The sequence below is a fragment of the Haliaeetus albicilla genome, chromosome 22, assembly GCF_947461875.1.
Source record: "Haliaeetus albicilla chromosome 22, bHalAlb1.1, whole genome shotgun sequence".
Taxonomy (NCBI): Eukaryota; Metazoa; Chordata; class Aves; order Accipitriformes; family Accipitridae; genus Haliaeetus; species Haliaeetus albicilla.
Window position 1 is genome coordinate 23,134,125 of NC_091504.1, and position 22,346 is coordinate 23,156,470.

The following is a 22,346-nucleotide window of genomic DNA, read 5'->3' on the forward strand; positions in this document are numbered from 1 at the left end:
TCATTTGCGCTCTACCTTTTTAATATATTCTCTCTTCTGCAATTCTCTTTCCTGGAGAAAGGAGACACTTTCATTTGTATTCTTCTTCTGCCTGAGCTGGCAGCATTATCTACATTAGTGTGTCTCTCAGAGATCACAAGCAGGACTGGGCGCTATTGTCCGAAGTGCTGTCTACACACACTGTAAGACAATCCCTGTCCTAGACAGCTTACAATTCAACTAGGCAAAAGTAATATTAGCTCTACTTTATGGATAAGGAGCTACACACAGAGCTTAGGAGACTTGCCTATTGTCCAAACAATTGTATGACAGAGGTGAGATTGAATTCATATCTTCTAAGACTTTGGGCCAGACTATCAAAGGTAGATACTTAAGGATGCTGCTGTATAAATCCCACTCGGCACCTCAGTATGCCCGAACAGGTTAATTAAATACCATTGCAAATCTGGCCCCTAAATCAGTGATCATCCCAAGACAATTTTTCCAGTGTCAGACACTTTTTAACACATGTACCCTCAAAAGAATTTGCCATGCCATGCCATGCTTCATCTTTGATGACAGTGCTCAGCTACTGGGCAGCGAGGTGGTATGAACTCTGAGGTGATATACAGGTTCTTACCACAGGCACAGCAATAAGGAATATTTCCAAGGCCTTTTAGCAAGGTGAAGAAGGAAGGATAAGCAGTATGTAATACATGCTAATTCACGTACACTGGGAAATAGGTTGAGAAAGTGAGACCCAAGATGCTCAACATCTCAGAACAGTCAAATCTCCAGATAAGAAATTGGACGGCAGCTTCATCTACCCTTGCTATGGAAAGGCCCAGGAGTACAAGAGCTGTGTGGCTGAAGACATAGACTGTTTGTACAGCTTTTTTCCATGCTTCCAAGTGCTATTAATCCTCTCATTTCTGTTCTTATTAATTCCCTGCTATCAAATTGTAAAAAGCCTACAGAAGGGGATAAATGTAATGTTAGTGGAGCAGAGCTGAGAAGAGATCAGCCCCCTGGAACGGAGTTAACTCCAACTGCAGGGAGCTCTAAAGAGCAAAGTCTAAGCTGAGCGAAGTGGTCATGACGTATGGGATATTTTGGGTATGCATGTCCATAGGGCACCTGAGATGAGTGACTGCAATCACTTTTCCAAACTTGTCAGGCAATCTGGAAAACAAAGTCCCCTACCACCTCCAGCTAAAGACACACTAACAGAACCCACCCACAGGCAACTTTCATAATTCTCAGGCTTCTTATACCAAAAGGCATTTAGTACCCAGAGTGAGGCTTTTAGCTCTACTGCACTAAGTCTATTCAGATAAAGCTGTTTAATACACTCGGGCAATGACTGCGGCTTTTTGGTTATGTTACAAACACTTCCATCTTAGTTGCATTGATGACTGGGAATCCACTTAAATTCAGGACCCAGAGTAATCAACATCCTCTTAAAACACTGTAGCAAACAGTATGGAAACACACACAGTTTCTCTTTACAGGACAGTATTTAACCTCATTTCCTGGTCACTGCATGCATCAGCTCTCCCACCAAAGCAGGCAGACATCCGAGGGCTCAGTCAGATTGCTTTTAATAATTTCATTAATGTTGTGCTATTTTTTTAAAAGCCTTGAGATTAGAGACCAGAAATAAAGGGACCCCACAGACGCCAATACAATGCCCACCTAATTCCCCCACCCAGTGTATTTCCTGTTCAGAAATCACTTATTTACATTGTCATGCTCTAACAAAGTCCTATCTGTGTATCCAAATAACAAATAAACCAGCAGAAACTCAACTGAATGCTTTGCCACAAAAATCAGAAGTATATTTGGAAAACTATGCTGTGCATTTGTAAATACCTTCCCATAAGAAACACTGCAGCAGGTTTATATCATTTTAAATACGCAGTGTCTTTTAGTCTCTGGTGTATGCAATAGCCTGTAGGAGCTTAGTGATAAAGCTTCCTATAATTGTCAGATTTCCTCCAGGCAGGCACCAATGTTTCCTCATGTGTTACTAATGGTTTGTGGAATTAACATGGCTGTTTATTGTCACGCTGCACAGAAAAGAAAAGGGGCAGACAGGCCTACATCTGAACTTCTCCACTGCAGGCAAGGATCTGACAGTGCACTTTTACTGCACAATAACCAGAGAAAAGACACCAGAAGCATTTTAACTCCTATATGGTCATTTACTTTTCTATAACCATCTTTAAAAGGAATTCAGAATGCTTTCTAATGGAGGGAAACAGCTCCATTTTACGGTCAGGGAAACAGACACAGAAAGGCAAGTGTTCTGCAACTGACAGCGAAAGTGCGATCCTCTAAAATTTCTTGGCCTCAGATGACAAGCCCATCACAGAAGCAAGTCTCCAGCTTCTAGATTTGACTGTTAAGTTGCAAAGCCATCCATTTATCTTTTATTAAGTCCTCTTGTTTTAGAGTACATTGGTACCTCTAACTAGAATCCACACATTTCTCCCTGGATAAAGTATCTATGCGTGTGCATGTCTGCTCTTCCCTGCCAATCTGGATATACTGTTTGTTTTTACATATAAAAAACTTGCCACATTTTTAATGATGACAGCCTGTTTAGTGATGCGTAGCACTGAAGCAGACAGTCCTTATTTCAGGCAGCAACATATGGAAGCAGAGACAAGCTGTGTACCTGAATCAGTGCTAGTACTTTATCCTGTACAATAGTGGGGGGATTATTCTTGGGCGAGATGATTTTCACCAGAACACCATCTATGAAGTCACGGTTTGCCACTAAGACGTGAAAGCGATGGCCACAGTTCTTCACACAGGTCTCCAACACCTACACACACAAAAAAACCCATTCATTGTTGGAGCAAAGCTTGATCACACACACAGCACCTATGTGGTTGTTTTCTGATTTTGGTTTTGTCTTTTTTTTTTAAATTTTAAAACTTTTGATGGGAGGGAGAGAAGACAGAGGAGAAATTACACTTATACTCTTAATTCTTCTTTTCTTCCCCAATCGTACCAAAAAGCTTACTTTTCTACACACACATTTAGATGTACCTCACCCACCATTAACATATTGGGGACTTTTGTGATCTACCTTTGCCTGTGTTCAAGGTAAAGACATACAGTTTCTTCCTCTTCAAAGCAGAACTTTCCAACCTGCGCAGCTGAACAGCTAAGTACATGGCATCACATCAAGAGCAGGTAAGACAGAGGACATCCTGTCACAGTGAGATATTATCGTGCTGTGGCACTCCACCATTTTCTATGTACCTGGAACACAGCTGGACCCAGCTGCTCTGAGCTATAAGCCATGTTTTAGAGTTGGGAATTCAGGTGAATGATCTTCACTCATTCAAAACACTCCCTTGTGAATGTTCTGACAGGTTATACTTTGACACATTTTCCCCCTGCAACCTAGCTAGAGGCACCTTCCAGTTGCCATTCAACTGCCATGGAAGAACAGCTGTTGATTTTTCTCTGAAGAACATGATTAGCATGGAGATAAATCCAATGCGTCACTTCTCCTTACAGCCATGCCTAATAACCACTGTGACTCTGTATCTGAGGAGTCTGTAATTACTCTCCTACTTCAGCTACTTTCATCAGCCCTGATGACACGGACTCATTCCTGATGAATTTCGCTCTTTCCTGCACAATGGATAATCTCATGGTTTGGTCTTTGGTAATCTGTCAAAATGACAATCCAGGATAGGAAATGGCAAGAAGACAGAAAGTACAGTTACGCTTCGTCAGGGAGATGCAACAAGAGCTGTGTGAAAGAATCATACAGATCACCTACCCACAGGAGTATAACTCGATCTAGTTACTGCTGCTCATTCTTTAGACTGCTGCTGTGCAGAGCCTGCCCAGCACCACATGTTCAGGAGTGCTGCATTACCCAGGAAACCCCTAGCTAAAGTCATCAGTAGGAAAGGTCACTGGCAAATTATCTCACACCTTAGCAGTGCTGCCTAAATGCACAGAATATAATTTACACTTTATTGAGTGAAATTAGATCAGCATAAATTAACACGAGTCTCCTACACAGATCCATTCACAAGGGTAATTGTGAATCAGCTACTTATGAAGCTGAAAATATGGGAAGTTCACCATCCTCACTTGCAGATATGCCCACAGCTGTTGCCTTGAAGTGGAGAAACGGTTGGACACAGGGAGAGGAGAGTAGAAGGGAACAGACCCATTTGGGCTACTTTCATTTTCCTCAGTCAGTACTTTGGATGAATAAGATCCACGAAAAAAATCAATTGAGTCAGAAAAATGCTATGCAAAGGTTCCAGCAACTCTCCCCAAGGAAGTGAGGAGGCAATTGGAGAGAAGAAAAGAGCAGAGCAGTGGCTGTTAAAGCAAATAGTGTGTACATTCAAGAAACTGCCAGGAAAAGGAAAATGACAAAAGAAAAGGATTCTGCCCTTTTGAGGCATTCCAGCCTGCCCCCACTCACCGTCAGTGCCAGCATGACCTCTCTGTAATTTTTGTTTCCATTCAGCCTCTTCTTCAGTGCTCGAATGGCATCCTTTGGACTGAAGGAGAAATACACCGTTTTTAAAAGACAGATCAGACACACTTTTCACATGTCATATATTGTGGGAAAAGGAATCCTGTACCACTTCCAGCTGGACATAAGCATGTGTGTTAACTTCAGATTACTTGACTACAACCAAACTAGGGTCATGTAGAATTATGTGAGGAGACAAGATACCACAGAAGTCAAGACCGGAGCAATGCCCAAGGCCTCCAAAAAGGTAGGATGTTGATCAAGCAAGAAAAATTGAGACCCACTCAGAAAAACGCCCAGGGCGTAAGACCTGCAAACTGCAAGCAGCGCAGCTTTTCTGATGCTGAAGGAGATGCATCAGAGAAGGTCTCTATTCAAAAGGCTGAAATTAATAGCATTGCAGCACTGCAAAGAGATAACACCTGCTGAAAACAAGAACCCCAGAAGTACAAAGTCAGTACCCTCTCCAACAATACGTTTTTCACCCCAGCCATCCCAAGCAGAGACCGACCACAGAAAGTGCTGTATCATACAGTAGTTTTCTGAAATGCCTAAGGAGCTGGAAAACTAAGCAACTCGTATGCAAACTGCGTTCAAACTATGAGCATCTGCCCCCAGACTCACTGCACCTCCTCACATGCTGACTATGACTGGATGAAGATTGTGTTCATGAACCTTTCAAAGTCTGCTGAAATAGCACATACCCTTCTTCTGTCTCATTGATAATGTCACAGATCTCCATGTTAAGTGTCCAGTCTTCACTCTGCAGAGAGCCATCTGTGGCCTTTTCTGTAAAGAAAAATAAATCTTTTCACATCTTCCTGATTAGGTACTATACTTCAATCCATCTTCAGTTACTCTGAGCTGAAACTATCCAGTAAAAGAAAGACAGGGGAAAAAAAAAAAAAAAAAAAAGAGTCCCCACTGACTGTAAGTAATGTCAAACCTTCCCTCCTGGTTTTAGGGATCAGCATAGAAGTTTCCAGACAGAATCAATTATCACTCAAGCTCACCACCTTCACCCCACATAGATGGGCTGTTCTTCAAAGACTCCTGAACTCCTGGGAGAGTAGGAAAATGTCAGCTAATTCCAATTTAAACTTCTCAGATGCTGCATTGTTGGCAAGTTATGAGGTAGGAAAATCTCCCCAAAATCAATACGACCTCCTCCCTGTTTTAGTAGGAGAATACCTCCACATGAGTTGAGGGAGGAAAGATGGCAACTTGGAAACAGAATTCAAGGAACTCCAGAATTTCAGTGTGAAAAGAACCACCAGCACGTGAAAACATTTAGCACGTGACAGTTCAAGTCATGATATCATTCATGGGCACCCCTTTTTGCCCGGAACTCTTTTACTCCTGTACTGCGGTCCCTCAGTGTCTGCTTGCCAGGGGGCTGGGCACTGCTTCCCTCCATCCGATGCTATGAACCCACTCTCCTCTCCATGCTGGGACTACATACACATCTCCCAAGCACAATCTGCCTTCCTCCTGACTCCCAAATGCCCCCTCACTATTTGCGTGGCAGGTAAGTCACTCTGGCATCAGACTAAATTCTAAGGAAAGGATGACCTATAGCACTGTGACAGTGGCAGATGCCAACCGTTGGCAGTTTAATTTATAGACGTCTGCAAGAGTAGCATAACCATAACTTCAAGTAATCAGTTGACAAGAACTATTTCCTCCTTGGGATTTCCTCCTAAATCAATATAGTTCTGTCTAGTGGTGCCTAGAACATCCCCTGAATTTTTCACACTTCTCACTTGCAGCATTCAAACCCTATGTGTGTTACGCTACCCACATTCAGAAATGCTACAGAGTTGAACATAAAGTCTGCCACCAGAGAGACCTAGAAAGGGGACCTTCAAGGCAAATGTGACCTTCTTTGTTAAATTAGTCTAGGTTTTTCTACAGATCCCTGGCATCCAATGTTGGAGGGTAAATAGGGTAAACAAAAGCATTTTTAAAATGCAAAATAAACCAAGAAAAAAAAAACACTTTTAAACATTTTAAAGCAGAAACAAAACCACAGATACCACCTTCCCAACTATCCTTCTGTCTTTACATCAGACCCCAATCTGTCCCCCAGAACAAGGCAGATTTTGTTTGAGAACGCCAGGCTCCAAGGACTTCACACATCTCTTTTTCTGTTTACCAATGATGTTTTCCCATTAACATATGTGACTGAGGATATAGATGCCCACAGGCTATAATTATGGGATGTTATTTGGAGAAAGACTATATGTCTGGGTAATTCAAGTTTCAGTGACTTGTCTACACCAGAATCGTGGCTAAAGCAGCTCCACCAAGGACAGTAATTGCATGAGTCTGAGACAAACCAGACAGCTATGCAAAATCCAAGTAGAAAGTGCTGAAAAGAAGCCATCTATTTCCAGAATGGAGAGGACTCCATGGAAAAGGAGATTATGGAACAGGAGAGCATTCTTTGCAGGCCTCGCTTCCCACTCAGAGAGGCAGTGCTGCAAGGCATGGGGATGGCTGCACAGGGTCTCACCCACCGGGAAGGAAACGGAGGGTGGGAGGTTGCAAAACTCCCAGCTGTGCCATCTTCAGCTCTGAGTCTTTTTCAGCCATCACCACCTCATGGTAGAGTGGCAACGAAAACTCCTTCTGTTTGAGGAGGAGCCTCAGAGAGATGCATGGGTTCCAAAGTGTCCAATAAGTACTGGACAGGTTATTGAGTATTTTTAAGTTACTGCATGTTGGATATGTTAGGCAGGGATTCTCTTAAGGAAGAGTGCAGGCAGAGCTGTTTAATGTTTTCTGGGATACAGGAATTCATCTTTGTGCATAGCTACTTCCAACAATCACTTTCATTAGCTGCATTTTGTTCTTATACTGTACATAAGGCTTTATTCCTACAGAATGTGATCTGCCTTCGCCTTCATATAGTCCTTGTTGCTTAGGAAAACATTTAACATTAGAAAAAACCCATTAATATTCAGAGATATATATTTTTAAAAAATCACTACATCTGCTCTGCTGGAGAAGGTGATCCCCAAAGCTGCAAAGGATTTATAAGCACAGCGCTGCAAAATGAGAGATTACGCCTTAAATAGAGGGTATTCCTTAAGCTGGGCATATGATTTGTTTTCTTGATCTAAAACTATATTAACAAATTTGTGTCTTCTTGGCAGCACTTGGCATCAGGCAGCGACTTAGCAATGTTCATACTCTCTGGTCTCCTCTAATCACTTTTTATAAATGATTGTGGAAAATGCTGATCCTGCACAAAGTTGTGCTAGCAGCAAATTCATTCATTGCTCTTGTAAAACCTGTTTAGCTAAGGTTTATTTTGACAAAATGTGTATATGGCGGTACTCCACAGCTAAAAAGCATGATATTTTGGAGACGGTAGAGTGAAGAGATGCTGCTGCAGCACTGTACGGAGGGTAGCACAGGAACACTCATCTGGAGTCCCCAATAACCTTATTTGTATTTCCCTTCTGAGATACACTATGGAAAACAAAATCCCCTTTCTCCCAGAAAGTTTGGTTACCACCTTTTTATTTTTTAATTTCTGTTCTTTAGTTGGAGTAATACGTGGCTGAGACTGTGTGAGTTTAAGATGTAACAGTTGTCTTTTTGAGAATTAGTTCTTTTCCCCTTGGGTAATTTTTAATTCGAATAAGAGTCAGAAGCTAATTTTAGTCTCTTCTTCAGCGACAGAGAGCACACAAGCTCTTCTCATCTGTAGTCGTTTGTCCTTTGTAGGGTGTGTGACCCAGATTTGCTGCTGCAGTGCTCTCTCAACTGTTACAAAGGAGTTAACTGACTGCAGAGAGGCATACGAGTTTGTGTGTGATTTGTTTGAAGAACAGTATTACGCTGCGATGAATTGAAAGCCTGTTGAGCTATTCCAAAACTAAAACGCAGCAGGTTGTAGTTCTGGATTTCTGGTGAAACAGCTCTGCCTGCACTCATCCGTAAGAGAATCCCTGCCCAATATATTCAAAATGCAGTAACCTAAAAATACTCAATAACCTGTCCAGTATTTACTGGACATTTTGGAAGCCATGCATCTCTGAGTCTCCTCCTCAAACAGCAGACAGATACCACTGACAAGATTAAACAGGTTTTGGAAACTATCACAGAATTGCAAAGGAATGGCATGCAAATCATGCAAATACCCTTTAAAAAAGTCACCAGTTCCTCAGTCTCTTTCAACCAACCTCATTAAAAGGCATCTAAATGGCACTAGTTCACACAAGGACTCTGGAACATGACCAAAGGATTCCAGTGTGACATAAGAAATGTTAAATCAGACAAGGAAAAAGGCAATGAGTAGGAGTCCCTCCTGCCCCTCCCCTCACTGAACTGAAGAGTTTATGGTATAGTTTAATTGCAAAACAAAAGGGCTGGCAACTCCCAGCCTGGGTGCCAAGGGTGCCTTGCACAGCTTCTGACCCGAGAGCAACTCCGAGCGCTGTGTTATTGCCGAGTTTGTCACTGCAGCAGGGGCCAGGAGTTAGTGTCTCACACGGAGACATGATACCACCAGTGAGATTATCAGAAAGTCTCTCTCAGAAACAAGATGCTATCAGTTCCCACCACATTTCCCAAATTAAAGAAAAAATGTTCTGGTAGAAAGGCAGACAATTTGGCACCCCACGCCTGACACACTGCAGACCTTGGACACTGCATATGCACACGCAAGCATTAGCTTATCTCTAGTCCGCAAAGAAAAAGAGAAAAAATTGTGCTATTTTTTCATTCACACCTTCCCTCTGATATCTAACTCTTGCGGCCGCATTTCCACACTCTGCCAAATGGCAATATCAGTATTTCCCTGCTCACATTGAAATCGTGTACATTTCATGGCATTCAGAAGGCACTGTTCAGTAGTGCAAAGTTTTCAGTGTAAACAGTCTCAGTGCCCACACCCTCCAGCCAAGCCTCTTCTAGAGCAACCTGCTCCAACCCGAGAGATGTCACCACAAGGAAATCAAGTCAGAAATGCCTGTGTAACCAACACATAATAAACAGACTGTGCAGGGCAGGACAGGAATGCTCTTTTAAGTGCAGGGAAAAAACAGAAGAACTTTTACCACCCATCTTCAACGCAGCTCAAAAGTCACCTAACAAAGAAATGCTAACACTAATTGTCCTCAAGAAGCCACTCTCAGCCCTTTTCAGTCCATACTACTTTTGCTTCACAGTTACAGTTCCATGTTGATGACACTTTTAAAATTTGACTTTGTTCACATATGGATGAGATAAAGCAGAACTCCTCACTCTTCCCTGCTTCCCCCTTCCAATGCTCGTCTCTGACCATTATACTGAACCTGCCGATGGAGACAGCCTGAAGATTTTCATTAGGATTGCAATTGCACAAGTTGAAGTCTGTATGTTATTTAACTCACATGCCATATGCATGCTTACACAGCTGAGACTGAAAAACTGACTGCTGGAAGCACTGAGAACATCTACTCTAGCTGAACAATCACAGCAGGCACAACCAGGGTAAAAATCTCCCCAAAAGGTCTATCTGTAAGCACCAGTAAGTGACTGTGGTGCTGCATAATGTTCTTGAAAGAAAAGGCAAAAGTGAAAAGTAAACGTTGCACTAGCTTTATATCACATTATATGAAAATGGCAGAACTGTTCTGTTTTCTGTCTGAATACCAGAATCTCGTGAATGAACAGATCTTTGTGTTCAGAGAAATCACAGTTTTCTCTCTTGGGACTTCTCCAGGTGTTGCTTCAGAGACTCTTGATTCATATGTTTGGGAAGAATTACGCACGAAAGATCACCTCTTTATGCAAGAAGCATGCACACCAATGCACTGTATTAGGGAGATCCAAAAGCAAGAAAGTTCCAATTCCAAATTTCTCCCCTCCCCTCCAACAGTGTTTCGTGTTCAAGTAGCATAAAACATGTTTGGTTTTTTTTGCTTGGAAGTTCAGAAGATTGTGGATCTTAGATCTTTGTCTTGGCTCTTAACAGTCCACCTGCCTACCAGCTGTGCTCCAAGACTGAAATTAGCAAATCAAACAGTCAGATGTGTTATATTGCACTCTGCATAATATTTGACAAAGAACAGAAGAAGCCACAGTATTAGCAGACTTTTACTACCATCCTACTGGTCCCCCTCCCTTCAGCTCAGTGGAGAGCTCTCAGAAGCAAGGGCTATCAGCTGAGGTCAAATGCAAAATGCTTTTATAGAATGGACAAAGGTCTTTCGAGGGGAGGCGGGGGGAGGAGTTTTGCAAGGCAATGCAAAACACACAAGATAGCTCACAAGGGAAGTTAAGCGACTGAATGAGATGATAGCATCTCTCCTCCAAGCTATAGGTTATAGAATTGTTTTGCTTTAAAGCATCATTATGTTTTGTGACTGCAGTTGTCTCTCTTGGATTCAACAAATCATCAATGACCTGCACAGCACCGTCAATAAGACCTGGGGAAAGACCATACAGAGGCCACAGAAACATATTTCAGCTGTCCAAGCAAAATGAAGATAAGACCTCAGCATTCGCATAGCTGCTGAGTTCAAGACATCTCACTTGGAAGACAGATACACTAGAATAACACACTTGGATACTCCTGGACTTAACAGTCTATTCTTGCCTTCTCTATATTTGCTTTTAGAAAGACAGTCACGGACACTTAGACATTATGGTAACCAACAGGAGGTTTTTTCCTTTTTATCAAAACGCTGCTATTAAAAAATAAATGTGACTCATTCAAAACTCAAGATCAAAACTCAATTTTGAAGTGACTTACTCATAAAAACCTGCCAGTTTCTTTGTTAGAAAGCACAGCTCCTATAGCATTTTTCAATTAGCCACCTCACTGCTCCAAGTCCTTTTTCTACATTCCTTATTTCACACTGCTCTGAAAATGCTGAGCTTCACACTTCCAAAGAAAAAGCCAGTCAGCTAGAACAAACGGGCTCAATCTGAACTGCAAGGCATTACAGAAAAACGTGATTTGGGTTGTACTGCTGCAGCACTGGTCATCCACTTTGACCAGTGTGATTTTTCAATTGATTTTAGCTATGCTTACATAGAAACTCTTTGCGATGAAGTCATCTATCCTCCACTCATTGTTTTGCCAAAGCTTCTGGGGCTGAATAAATGAATAATCATAGTTTGTAATGACTGTGGAGTCTACATTAAAATAAAATAACAAGAGAAGCTGTGGACATGCACATGTGCAATCATAACGAGTATTTAGCTCAAATGCTGTTTGAAGGCACAGCAGTAAACTGGGAACTGTCATTTTCTCCAATTAACTTTCAGGTTTTCTTCTTTTTGAAGCTGCCGCCCAAATGCCAAACTTCTTCAAATGTGCCTTCCAGATCACACTTGCCTGCAGTCGTGAATATGAGATATGCAATTATTGTGCTTTTTTAAAGACCACATGGTATTCACAGTTATGCTGTGACATTCCTGTGATTTAGATATGCTACAGAAAAGACATTGCCCACAAATTCAGCCTCTCAGGAGTAGGAAATTACAGCTGATTAACTGAGCATAGCTGCACAGCAATTTCAGAAGCAGAGCAAGGTGAATGGATTAATACATATTAAACAAATATTAACAGCTGTACAACAGAGAAGATTTTTCTTTCATACTCAGATCAGAGCTTCATCTGAACAAAAATCAAAACCAGAAATCCTTATAAAAATACTGGAGTAGGCAAGGGAGCATATCAGCCTGACTCGCTTAGTTTACCACATCTCATAGGTATTGATGTATTTGCAGGTTGTAAAACCAGATGGACCTTCCAGTACTACGCTATTGTATTGTACAGAAATGGCCTGATGGGGTAACTTAGTCCAGGCAGTTTCTGTACTCAGATGTCGTTCATCTCAGGCACAAATGATGGTTTAGTCATAGTCCTTAAAAGCATTTGGAATCTGGATCCCAAGCAGAACAGTGTGTTTCTATACAATAAAGACTTTTGTTATGAATCTTCTCACTGAAGTTCCCCTATCAGCAGAAATTGTTGCTGCTGACAGCATGCTCCACTGAATGACATGTGTATGCAAGTTGCTCTCTTTCAAAACAGATGGCAGAAAGAGACTACTCCTTCTTTAAAACAAAGTGAAATCCCTCTGACTTATTCATTCTATACAGCTTTAAAAAAAAAAACAATCAAAACTTCCTCCTACATACTGTATGCTCATTAAAGCTAACGTGTTGACCTATGTACTGTAAATAGCTGTCCTTCAGAGCTAGGACATACAGCAGCAGCTCCCAGCTCATCAAGCCATTTGCATGACTCGGAGGCACTTTTCCCTAAAACTGAGCCTGCACCACACATTACTTCACCTCTTTCAGCAGTGACCTTGGCCAGATTCCCATCCCACTGCAAACCCACGATATTCAAAGTATGGTGCTACTTTACGATTGACAAACAAGGACCTGCTCACGTCAGAAATCAATACGCTAAAGCCTTCAATCAGAAGTGTCAAAGCAGTTTTAAAATATATGTCCTGTATTAATGGATTTTAATGGATTTGAACGGAGATGTTTACTGTGTGATTTACTGTAGGGGAGCGACAAATCAATGCTCCTTTATGACATGTCACATCTCATGACAGACTGTCCCCCCATACTGTTGTATCAGTGGAGATGATGGCTTGCCACTTCGCAAACATCTGTGATCTATTAGGCAACACTTCCAGTAGTCTAATATTATCACACTCTGAGTGTCCATCTTTCTTCTCTAGATGAGAGGCACAAAAGCATAAATTAAAACCTTTCAGGTGACAAAATGTTCTCCCTTGGATTTGCCTTTTCTGAATTAGACTGCAACTGCTGTGACTAGTCCATATGACTCTGTATGGGACAATTTATCAGCACAGCATTGTTTCAACAGGTCACTGCGTTGGGATAGCTACTTAAATCTCCCCCTCCTTTGACCAGAGTAAGGCAGCAGATGCTGTATACCAAATCACACTGACATTTAGCCACTTCCAAAGGCAGAACTTGGATTGTAGCCTACTACTTGCCAAAGGGTTTTTATATTGGTTTAATTTTTCCAAGGAATTTGGATGATTGGGAGGGGGGCTACCTGTTCCCTAATTGGGGCTACCAGTTCCTTAACTAAGAATCTCAGGTATTAAAACACTGACATACTGGATGAATAACACCTTCACCAACACTGGAAATACAAAATTTCTTAATAGCTGAGTCTTTGGCTCTCCCCCATCCAAAAAAAACGCCAGACAAAGAAACCAGCCAAAGAAGCTGAAAAAATAGTCTTCTTCCAAACAGCCCTTAGTAGCTGAGAAGCTTTTCTCACCAGAAAGACAACTCGCTACAGACAATGCCAATATACCAAAAAAGCTCTTAAACTAATACATGCACATAAATTTGTCCTAATGCCAAAAAACAACTGCTAAAAAAACGCAGACTCCGTTCGTTTTATCAGCTTTAACTTACAAATCTGAGAGAAGGGGCAGCCGAAAGTAGTGATTTATTTCTCAACTTCTTTGTTAACAAGTATGCCAAAAGTCTCTACTGCATTTGTAAGAGTGGCACAGAACACCAGTATGACAGTTTTTTACATAAACATTCCCCCCCAAATGCAGAAAAACAATACCACACATACAAAGCAGAAGAATGTATTTGACCAGTAATATACTACGAGGAGGTAACAGAGAAAAAGAGGAATATTCTACCCATCCGGATGCAGTTTTACCACCCAGAACTGTAGGCAGAGCGGTATTACAATTTGATATCCCAGCTGCACAAAATGTTGCAAGCGCCATCAAGAGCAAGAAGGTGTCCTCATCTGTGACTAGCTGCCCTGTTCAAGACTTCAACGGCATCCAGTAATTACAGGTGAGACCGAAAAAATGTCTTTATGAAAAGTTATGGATGATCAGTGTGTCAGTGAGCTATATTTGAAATCTATCAGCTCTTGATGGCTAATTTTGTACTACATGAGTAAAGCAAGTTCTAATAACTCACTTGGGACTTCACTCCAGTACTTACAAGCTACGTGCTTTTCATATTCATAAAACAAAACTAATTGCCTTTCATGGATGAAATGTTCTAAGAATTTTTAATCCACGTCAGCTGCAAACTCTAAAAATCCATCCCCATATATTTAAAACACCCCCTCCCACCCACTCGCTTGTAACATGTTGTTTGCTGCAAACAAACTGGAAGGCAAAGATAATCCATCAGGCTCCTACATTAGTATTATTTATATTATTTTTTTACAGGTTACTCCTAAAGTCAATTGCCCACATTCTCACATGCTTAAAATAAACTGAAAACACTAATTATATTTAGTGAGGGGAAAAAAGGGAAAATCTTTCATTCCTACAAAGAAAGCAGCTACAAGAACAAGTTTACTCCTTAGCTGCAGCATGCTATGGCCGATTTTTAAGTAAACGTTCATACACAATAATTAAAATGTGTTACAAATTAAAAGAAACAAATCTTGCAGTAGACTATTTCATGTCCATGTTTCCACACCCAGCTCTCCTATCTATCTACAGCTACGAAGATGAGAGCTGTGTCCTCCGGACCACGATTATCCCATACGTAGAAGCAAACTAGACAGTAAGGAGCCTGCAGCTTTTGAGGGCTGACAGCTCACGTTTTCTAGTGTGAAATGCTTTGGTTTGCTTTTCAATTTTGCAGCCTTCCCTCACACTGCTCTACAGGATGATCCCATTCAAACTCTCCAATACCTCCACGGCTTGAAGATCAGCGTCTGGAATACACTAAGTGTTTTCACCATGGGAAGCGGGGAGAGCTGGCTCCTGTTCCACTAGGTAACAGGAATCACTTTTGCCAACGTTGCTGTCATTGAAGGGCTCTGTTGCCAGCTGCCCGTTCCAACAAGCCAAGCTTGCTATGCCTGTAAAAGCTTAGCAGCTAAACACTTCCAATCTTCTCAGTGCAAATCAGGCAACAATAACAACAAGATACACGTGTGCAATTCCGTCTTGTATGAGCTGAGAAATGCGGATTTCTTGGTCCCTAATAACCCTGCTAAAAATTCTGCTCCATTTGTACAGCCCTGTTTCTCATGTGCCACAGCCATAGATAAGCCTGAAAACGACTGATAAATAGAAAATGTAAATACCAGAAGTTTAGATCAAGTATGCAAATGCCCATTCCTAAGACTGTCATTTCAATTTTCCCATAAGTCCCCATTCACCAACTTGTGTTATCCAGTCATATGACTTTGTAAATTCTTCAGGTCAGGAACCGTCCCTATACATTTCACGTTCCACTGCAATCGTCTATATTACACGATACTGTTAGTGTGGTAAAATTAAAAACAATGTAAATTTATCAGGGGACTGCAGCACACTTTTGGAAGATAACTATATTGGTCCTTGGATAGTTAAAATTCTAACTAGGACACAGATTTTGAGCATGGCATAAAAACAGTTTGGCTTATTTACCATGTGCAGCAGGGAAACAAATCCTTGCAGATGAAAAGGGCTGATCTAATGTATTCTGAAAATTGCACAGTATGGATGGGAAGGTAACTTTCCCAATGTGAACATACAGGATCTTCTGGAATGTACAGAGAACCAGCTCTCCGGTCTTTGCTGCTTACAGCTTGTTTATCAACAACACAGGAGAAGTCACAGGATACTGAATAACAAATATGAAACCTACTGAAGCCTTTTTGGCAGTGTGACACTGATATATGCTAGTGTCACTGCTCCTGCTTGGGAAAGCAATGAATATCACCAAAGATGCCAACCTGGCCCCACTCACTGGTGGCCAGCTGAATGACTGAGCTTCACCAGCTCCTGCTGAGGTTAGCCTCTCCTGAGCATTCCCTTATGTTTCTGGGTGAATCAAGACTTTCCCAACTTCTTTCAGGTTTTATGTTCATGTACACTGTGCACATCCTTCCTCTGAGCCCAGCAGCGGCTTCCTAAGCAACTAACAACAGTATAACGATGTCTTTTATGAAAGAGTGCCCTTTAGAGGTGTAAAGCTTGCCTGAGCGAGACTGTACTGTTTCAGGTCTCTCCTGGAGATCATCAACGGCCTGGAGATGATTCTGCAAGCCAGCATGCAAACTAAGGTTTGCTTTAAGGGGTGCCACATGTGAAATACCTCATTAACAGCAGCAAGACTCAAGGCCAATACCCTTTAAGGAACCTGGTTGGAAGAGGGATTTTTCATTACTCACTTGCTATGCCAAGTCATTGACATAGATGGGGATTTTAAAGGCAGTTTTAATTATAGTAGGTAAAACCCACACATGATCAAGCTGCAGTGTCAGAAAACCACCAGAACTGAACACTGACCCATTTGGGTTGTTTGCTGAACTTTAATCACTTTCCAAGTCTGACAGCTGCTCAAACTTAATTGCTCATTACGCTTGTAAATAAAAACTGATCTCATTCTCTGATTAGCCAGCCATCTTATAGTTGCCATAACAACTTCTTGTCTAATAAGTAATTTCAGATTTACCATTATTTGTACTAGCAGAAAATTTCACAAAGGTCTGAGATCTCTCTTTTCACTAAAATACCCTTCTAATTAGAAGACCTGAAAAATCAGTAGAGAAAGGGCAGCTCAAAGATAATGAAAAAACAAGCTATTTACTACAACAGCTTAAACATGAGATAAGGGTACCCCAAAATGAAATATATACTTAACCCGTACCTTTCACCATCAATCATCTTATTATCATACCTATACACCATAACAACTGCTCAGAAAAATAATAGACAGTGTTCAGGTAATAACTGGTCACAATGTTATTGTGATTTCAAGATTCACTCCAGAAGAAATATTCCAACAAAGTTTGCATATTTTCTCTCCTAATCTTAAATTAGGAGCCAATTAACTGGTTAAATTCCTTAACACTGTTAACTGATTGGAGTGCTTTTTGGTGAACACTGAGGAGTTCAGATTCTTGACAGCGTCATATAAAAGAGGGAAAAGCACTTTTGAGTGAAAGTATTGAGCCCAACAGATGTCCATTGCATCAACTGCAAGGAAAGATGTTTTGGAAGGAAGAGCTACAATACAGTATGTCATTTCTGGATCACCTCAGTCAAAAACTTACTTCAGGCTTGACTTTTTGGACAAGATTACTAATTAAAGCCTTACAAATGTCTGAAAAAAAATATCTGTATTTCAGAAAGTATTTGGTCATCACACTATAACTAAAATGCCTCTATTAAAACATACAGACGTATTTGTTAGTCTGAGAAGACAAAGTGATCAGAAGCTATCAAATACCGCTAGCCTGTAGGCCTAGTACAGGACATAAGGACCTTCCAAAATTTGCCAGCAAAGCTGCTGAAGCTTGCAACTTATTTAATCTGCTCAAGGTAGCTTTTTGTGTGTATAGGCAAGGAAGGACGCCCTTTTCCTTCCAAGAGGAAAATAAATGCAGAAAGCTATAATTGAGACAAAACTAAAGTTAAAAAAAAAAAAAAAAAGGCAGGAAATACCAGATTTTAAAAAGGGACCTTCTGCATTTACTTGCTATGCCAGAAATGTGATTTTTTTTGTTATTTGGGTCAAATACAAAGCTGGTCACACTTCTTGCAATAGATGTATCCCATGAAAATACAGAGGATGCAACATGTCCAAGTTAACAATATCCTCAACATTCCTGACCACATTTGGGATGTAACAAAGTCTTTCTTGCCTTAAGAATAAGAAACGGATACTCTGCAGAGTTCTTTGGGTTCAAACACAGTTTATAACACCAAGCTGTGCCTTCACTTTGTGCATGTTTTCTTTGAGCTGAATTTGAACAAAGAATTTCTTCCCAAAGTAATCTAACCCAGAAGGCTTCTGAGGACCAGCTGGGGAACAGACTGGCTTACTCTCAAAGAATAAGCAGGCTTACCAACTAACCAAATTCTTCAACAGGTTTCTCCTGAATATCTACTTATTTTTTTGAGTCTCCTGATGCTCTCTGGACTACGTTGCAAACACTGAGCTGCCAAAGGGTTTCTGTGAACTGAGAGATACAGAAGCACGGGTAAATAGTCTATACATAGCCATGATAGGAATCGCCCAAGCACAGACATGGTATATACATACATGGACTTATTTGCTTCCCTAATCCTTGATTTTGAAATGAGTTACTATATTATGGGGCCTACCTTATAATTCTGGCAGGTACAGAACAATCATAGAGTATATTTAAATTTAAAGACAGTGCTGTCAATAACAGACTGGCTGTATTTATTTGTGTCTCCCCTCCTTCAGCAACGGGAAGAGTGCCTACAGGTTGGAAGATCTGGCTCCATGAGTTAGGTAAAGAAATGTTTACCTGTAGCAAAGGGCCTGCTCCTAAGGGAAGAGAGACCAAGCTGTAGCAAAGCCTTTAGACCAGCATCTTTTATGCTCAAGAATCATCAATTTTAAAAGAGCCCTTTCCCATTGACGATAACTGAAACAAATGAAGCAAAACAATCATGGAGAACCATCAGCAGCATGACTAAGCAAATACACAAGATAAGGCCTATCTATCGTAGATAGGGTTTTTTTACTCAGCAACAAGTTTCTTTTACGTAGAAAACTAGTAATTCCCAGATGGATGCAAATGAGAAAATGGAAAACTAGTTCTGAATGATCTGTGCAGACTCATATGGGGTGAAAAAGGTGTTAATGCATGCTGGCCTTCTGGGTCACTTCCTTACTTCTCAGGGCTCCTACAACACTTCTTTCTTCCCTGTGTTCTCCAGACATTTATGCTTTTTATCACCTATACATTGCACAGACTTTGAAACTAAAACACAAAGTGTGATATGATTTACCCAGAGTCAAGTATGATATACCAGATGAGAAAAGAGATTGTCAGGCTAACCCTGAAGAGCACCAGCCCTGCAGGTACTGTGCAGGGTCATTTCCCATGAAGGATCATCTCATCAAAATTTCTGCAAAAACTGCTGCTGTTCCTCCACTGACTGTTATGACTGAGGATACTACCAAATGCCTTGATCACCTTCAAAGAATGCTTAATTAAAAACTCAACATAGTTTACAAAATCAAAGGAAAGTCTGGGTAATTTAAAAATGTTCTTAATTCAACTACGGAAAACATACAATACTTCTTTTTTTGGTGAAAATTGTTTTGGATGAAATACAAAATCAGTTGGAAGGGTCTGTGGGCATTTTCTAACTGCGTGGTTTTAGTCAAGCGTATTTTAAATATGCAGTTTAAAAAATCTGCCAGGTACACAAACAGAGCAGTATCAAACTGGGAACGAGCTGTCCTCACACTGCAACCCCTCACATATAGATTTATATTAGAAGCATATGGAATATACATTTAAGCGTACTGTGCTGGAAGAGATAAAACTGCATTACTCAAAAATACATGCTATAATACCTTCAAGAACTACAATCTGCTTTTGTGCCTATAAAATAAATCCAGTCTTAGAAACCTAGTATTAAATGGTATTATACTAATTATCCAGCTTCACACATGTATGTAGTTTCTCCAAGTTGCCAGATTCATGACTCAGTATTTATTTGCTCCTTTAAAAGCAAAGATATCCATTTTCATATTTCATGGAGATTCTCCTTACAACATAATCCATTGTCATGAAGTGAAAGCAGATCCAAATAATCTTCTAAAACTAAAAGCACTTTATCAGACTCTCTTTTGCATGACTAGCACAATTCTATATGAAGGGCGGGGGGGGGGGGGGGCTGGATTTTTAGCAACTACAGGAGTACCTATAAAAGTACTTAAACTCCAAGAAGACTACTTCTTGTGCACTCTTCACTGCAGGCAAAGACAAAAGTCATCTTTTTGATACAGCGTATGCTGTGGGCATCTGATAGCAAGAAAAGTTACTGACACCTTGTACTGAGAAAAGCTTCCCTTCGAACAGGGCACAATACTTCAGTGGCTATGGCTAAATGCAAAGGATATTTTATTTTATTATAATGCAATGACTGAAAAGAGAGATGATTGAGACCCCAACAGCATGCTGCAAACACATAATTTTATTGGTACCAGATCCTAAGGTTATGGTGTCCACTTTAAACACTGACTTCTAGCATTGGGAAAAGGTCTGTCTTTAAAAAAAATGTTTTCCTTACAGCACAGCACAGCACAGCAGTAAGTTTAGTCTGAAGGGAACTTAAGCAAATTGTGTGTGTGGACAAGAAAGCCTGGGTTAATTTATCCTGCAGGATTACCATGGGCTGCTCACTGTAATATATCTCTCTATTCTTACATGTAGCCATCAACTCATTTATTTAGAACCCTTTTTTTCCTAAGACTCATAAACCCCTTAAGATACAAGAAACCTGCAGGAAGGTCTTGAGTGCTTCTTATGAAAAGGAAAATAAAAGGTGTTCATACACCCCTCCAAGCTGAGGCATTTTCTCATTAAAAAAAAAAAAAAAAAGAAAAAAAAAAGAGGGTCACTTCCTTACTTCTCAGGGCTCCTACAACACTTCTTTCTTCCCTGTGTTCTCCAGACATTTATGCTTTTTATCACCTATACATTGCACAGACTTTGAAACTAAAACACAAAACAGCAGCTCTAAAAACAGAGTCTGTCCACCATATTTATTATCAGTTTCACAGCCTTGAATGGAAACTGCAAGTGCTTTGATAAAAATCAATTGAAAAGCTGTCTGCCTCACTGTTGCTTCAATAAAGTGCCTCTGTATCTTTTGCTGAAACCCTGTTTTCGTAGCCTCCTTAAACAATACTCTGTATTAAATCACTGCACTGTGCCTCTTCTGAAAACAGACTCCAGGGCAAGTGCCCAGACCGGCACCCCTCGTTCAAACCTCCCTTCATCAACAGGGACCAAGGATGTAAACCAGCATCGTCTAATCAACACCCCCACCCCCAGTTATTCAGGACACCTTAATTTCTATTATATTGCTAAAAATTAACTTTCAGGTCTCTGTGCATTTAACTCAGGTGCTGGACCTCTCTCCCTGGAGGTCTTTGGCTCCAAGTCAAGCAGACTTCAGGCTGCAGCAAGAACGGCTGACTTCAGCAGCACCCAGAGCCCTGACCAGAGCCCTTACCAAAATGGACCTCAACACTCCTGTCCATCACCCCATGAGGAGTCCATTTCACGCTTCACTGCCCCAACTCAGCCCTTCGCACCTGAGGGAGCAGGGGGGGCCAGCAGCAGGACTTGGTTTGGATTTAAACAAATACTCTCCTGAAGCAACTGCAAAGTCTCCAGACTGAAAAAAAAAATACTACAAAATCTAACTGGTTTTACTGTGTCCTCATGTGCAAGCCATATGGCCTATATCAAATAAGCAGAATGAGCAGAAAAAGTCACCAGTACTCCACATTCCTGTAATTCAATCAGCTTTAATCATCTAAGATGTTTTCCCTAACCTACAGTAAGGGTATTTGTTCTAATAACCTTGAATACAGTGGTGACACTTTAAAGATGGCCCCCTTGAACAAAGAAAGATAAAAACACAATTTATGGCAGGATGTTGAATCTCAAGGCAAATTCCCACTACTGTAAATTGCAGCTTTTTCCCCAGGTCAGTCCCTCTCCCAATAGCAAGCAGTCTGTCTTAGCTGTTTTACTACACATCTTCCTGTACTTCTCCTCCTCAATGGTCAGGAATATTCTTCAAAATAGTCCTCCTCTAAGGATCTAGTCTATTGTATTTACAGTATTAATTGGAAAAAATAAACAGTTCAGTCCTAAGAACTGGGCCAACACCCAGTGCCACAAAGGATCTTGTCAGCCCTGACACACTCGGCAGCCTACAAAACCCGCGGCACCCAATTCCTCCCTCTAGACTCTTGCCAGCTTTCACAAAGACCTTCTCCAGGGCTGGTGGCACGGCCACCCCTCAGCTGGCCAGAGCCATGCACCACAAGCTGTCAGTGAAAGCTCCAGTGCCCCCCTGGGCTCTTC

At 41.0% G+C, this 22,346-nt stretch overlaps 1 protein-coding gene across 4 annotated transcripts in view; it reads right to left on the bottom strand.

Annotated features, from left to right (window-relative positions):
• TOM1L2 (target of myb1 like 2 membrane trafficking protein) overlaps nucleotides 1-22,346 on the bottom strand; it is a 58,980-nt gene that overhangs the window by 33,210 nt on the left and 3,424 nt on the right. For all 4 annotated transcript variants that reach the window (XM_069810417.1, XM_069810415.1, XM_069810414.1 and 1 more), the window contains exons 2-4: nucleotides 5,203-5,287; nucleotides 4,445-4,523; nucleotides 2,660-2,809 (exon numbers count right to left, since the gene is read on the bottom strand). In XM_069810417.1, coding sequence (XP_069666518.1) covers nucleotides 2,660-2,809; nucleotides 4,445-4,523; nucleotides 5,203-5,287 — 314 coding nt within the window. The remainder of the gene's footprint in view (nucleotides 1-2,659; nucleotides 2,810-4,444; nucleotides 4,524-5,202; nucleotides 5,288-22,346) is intronic.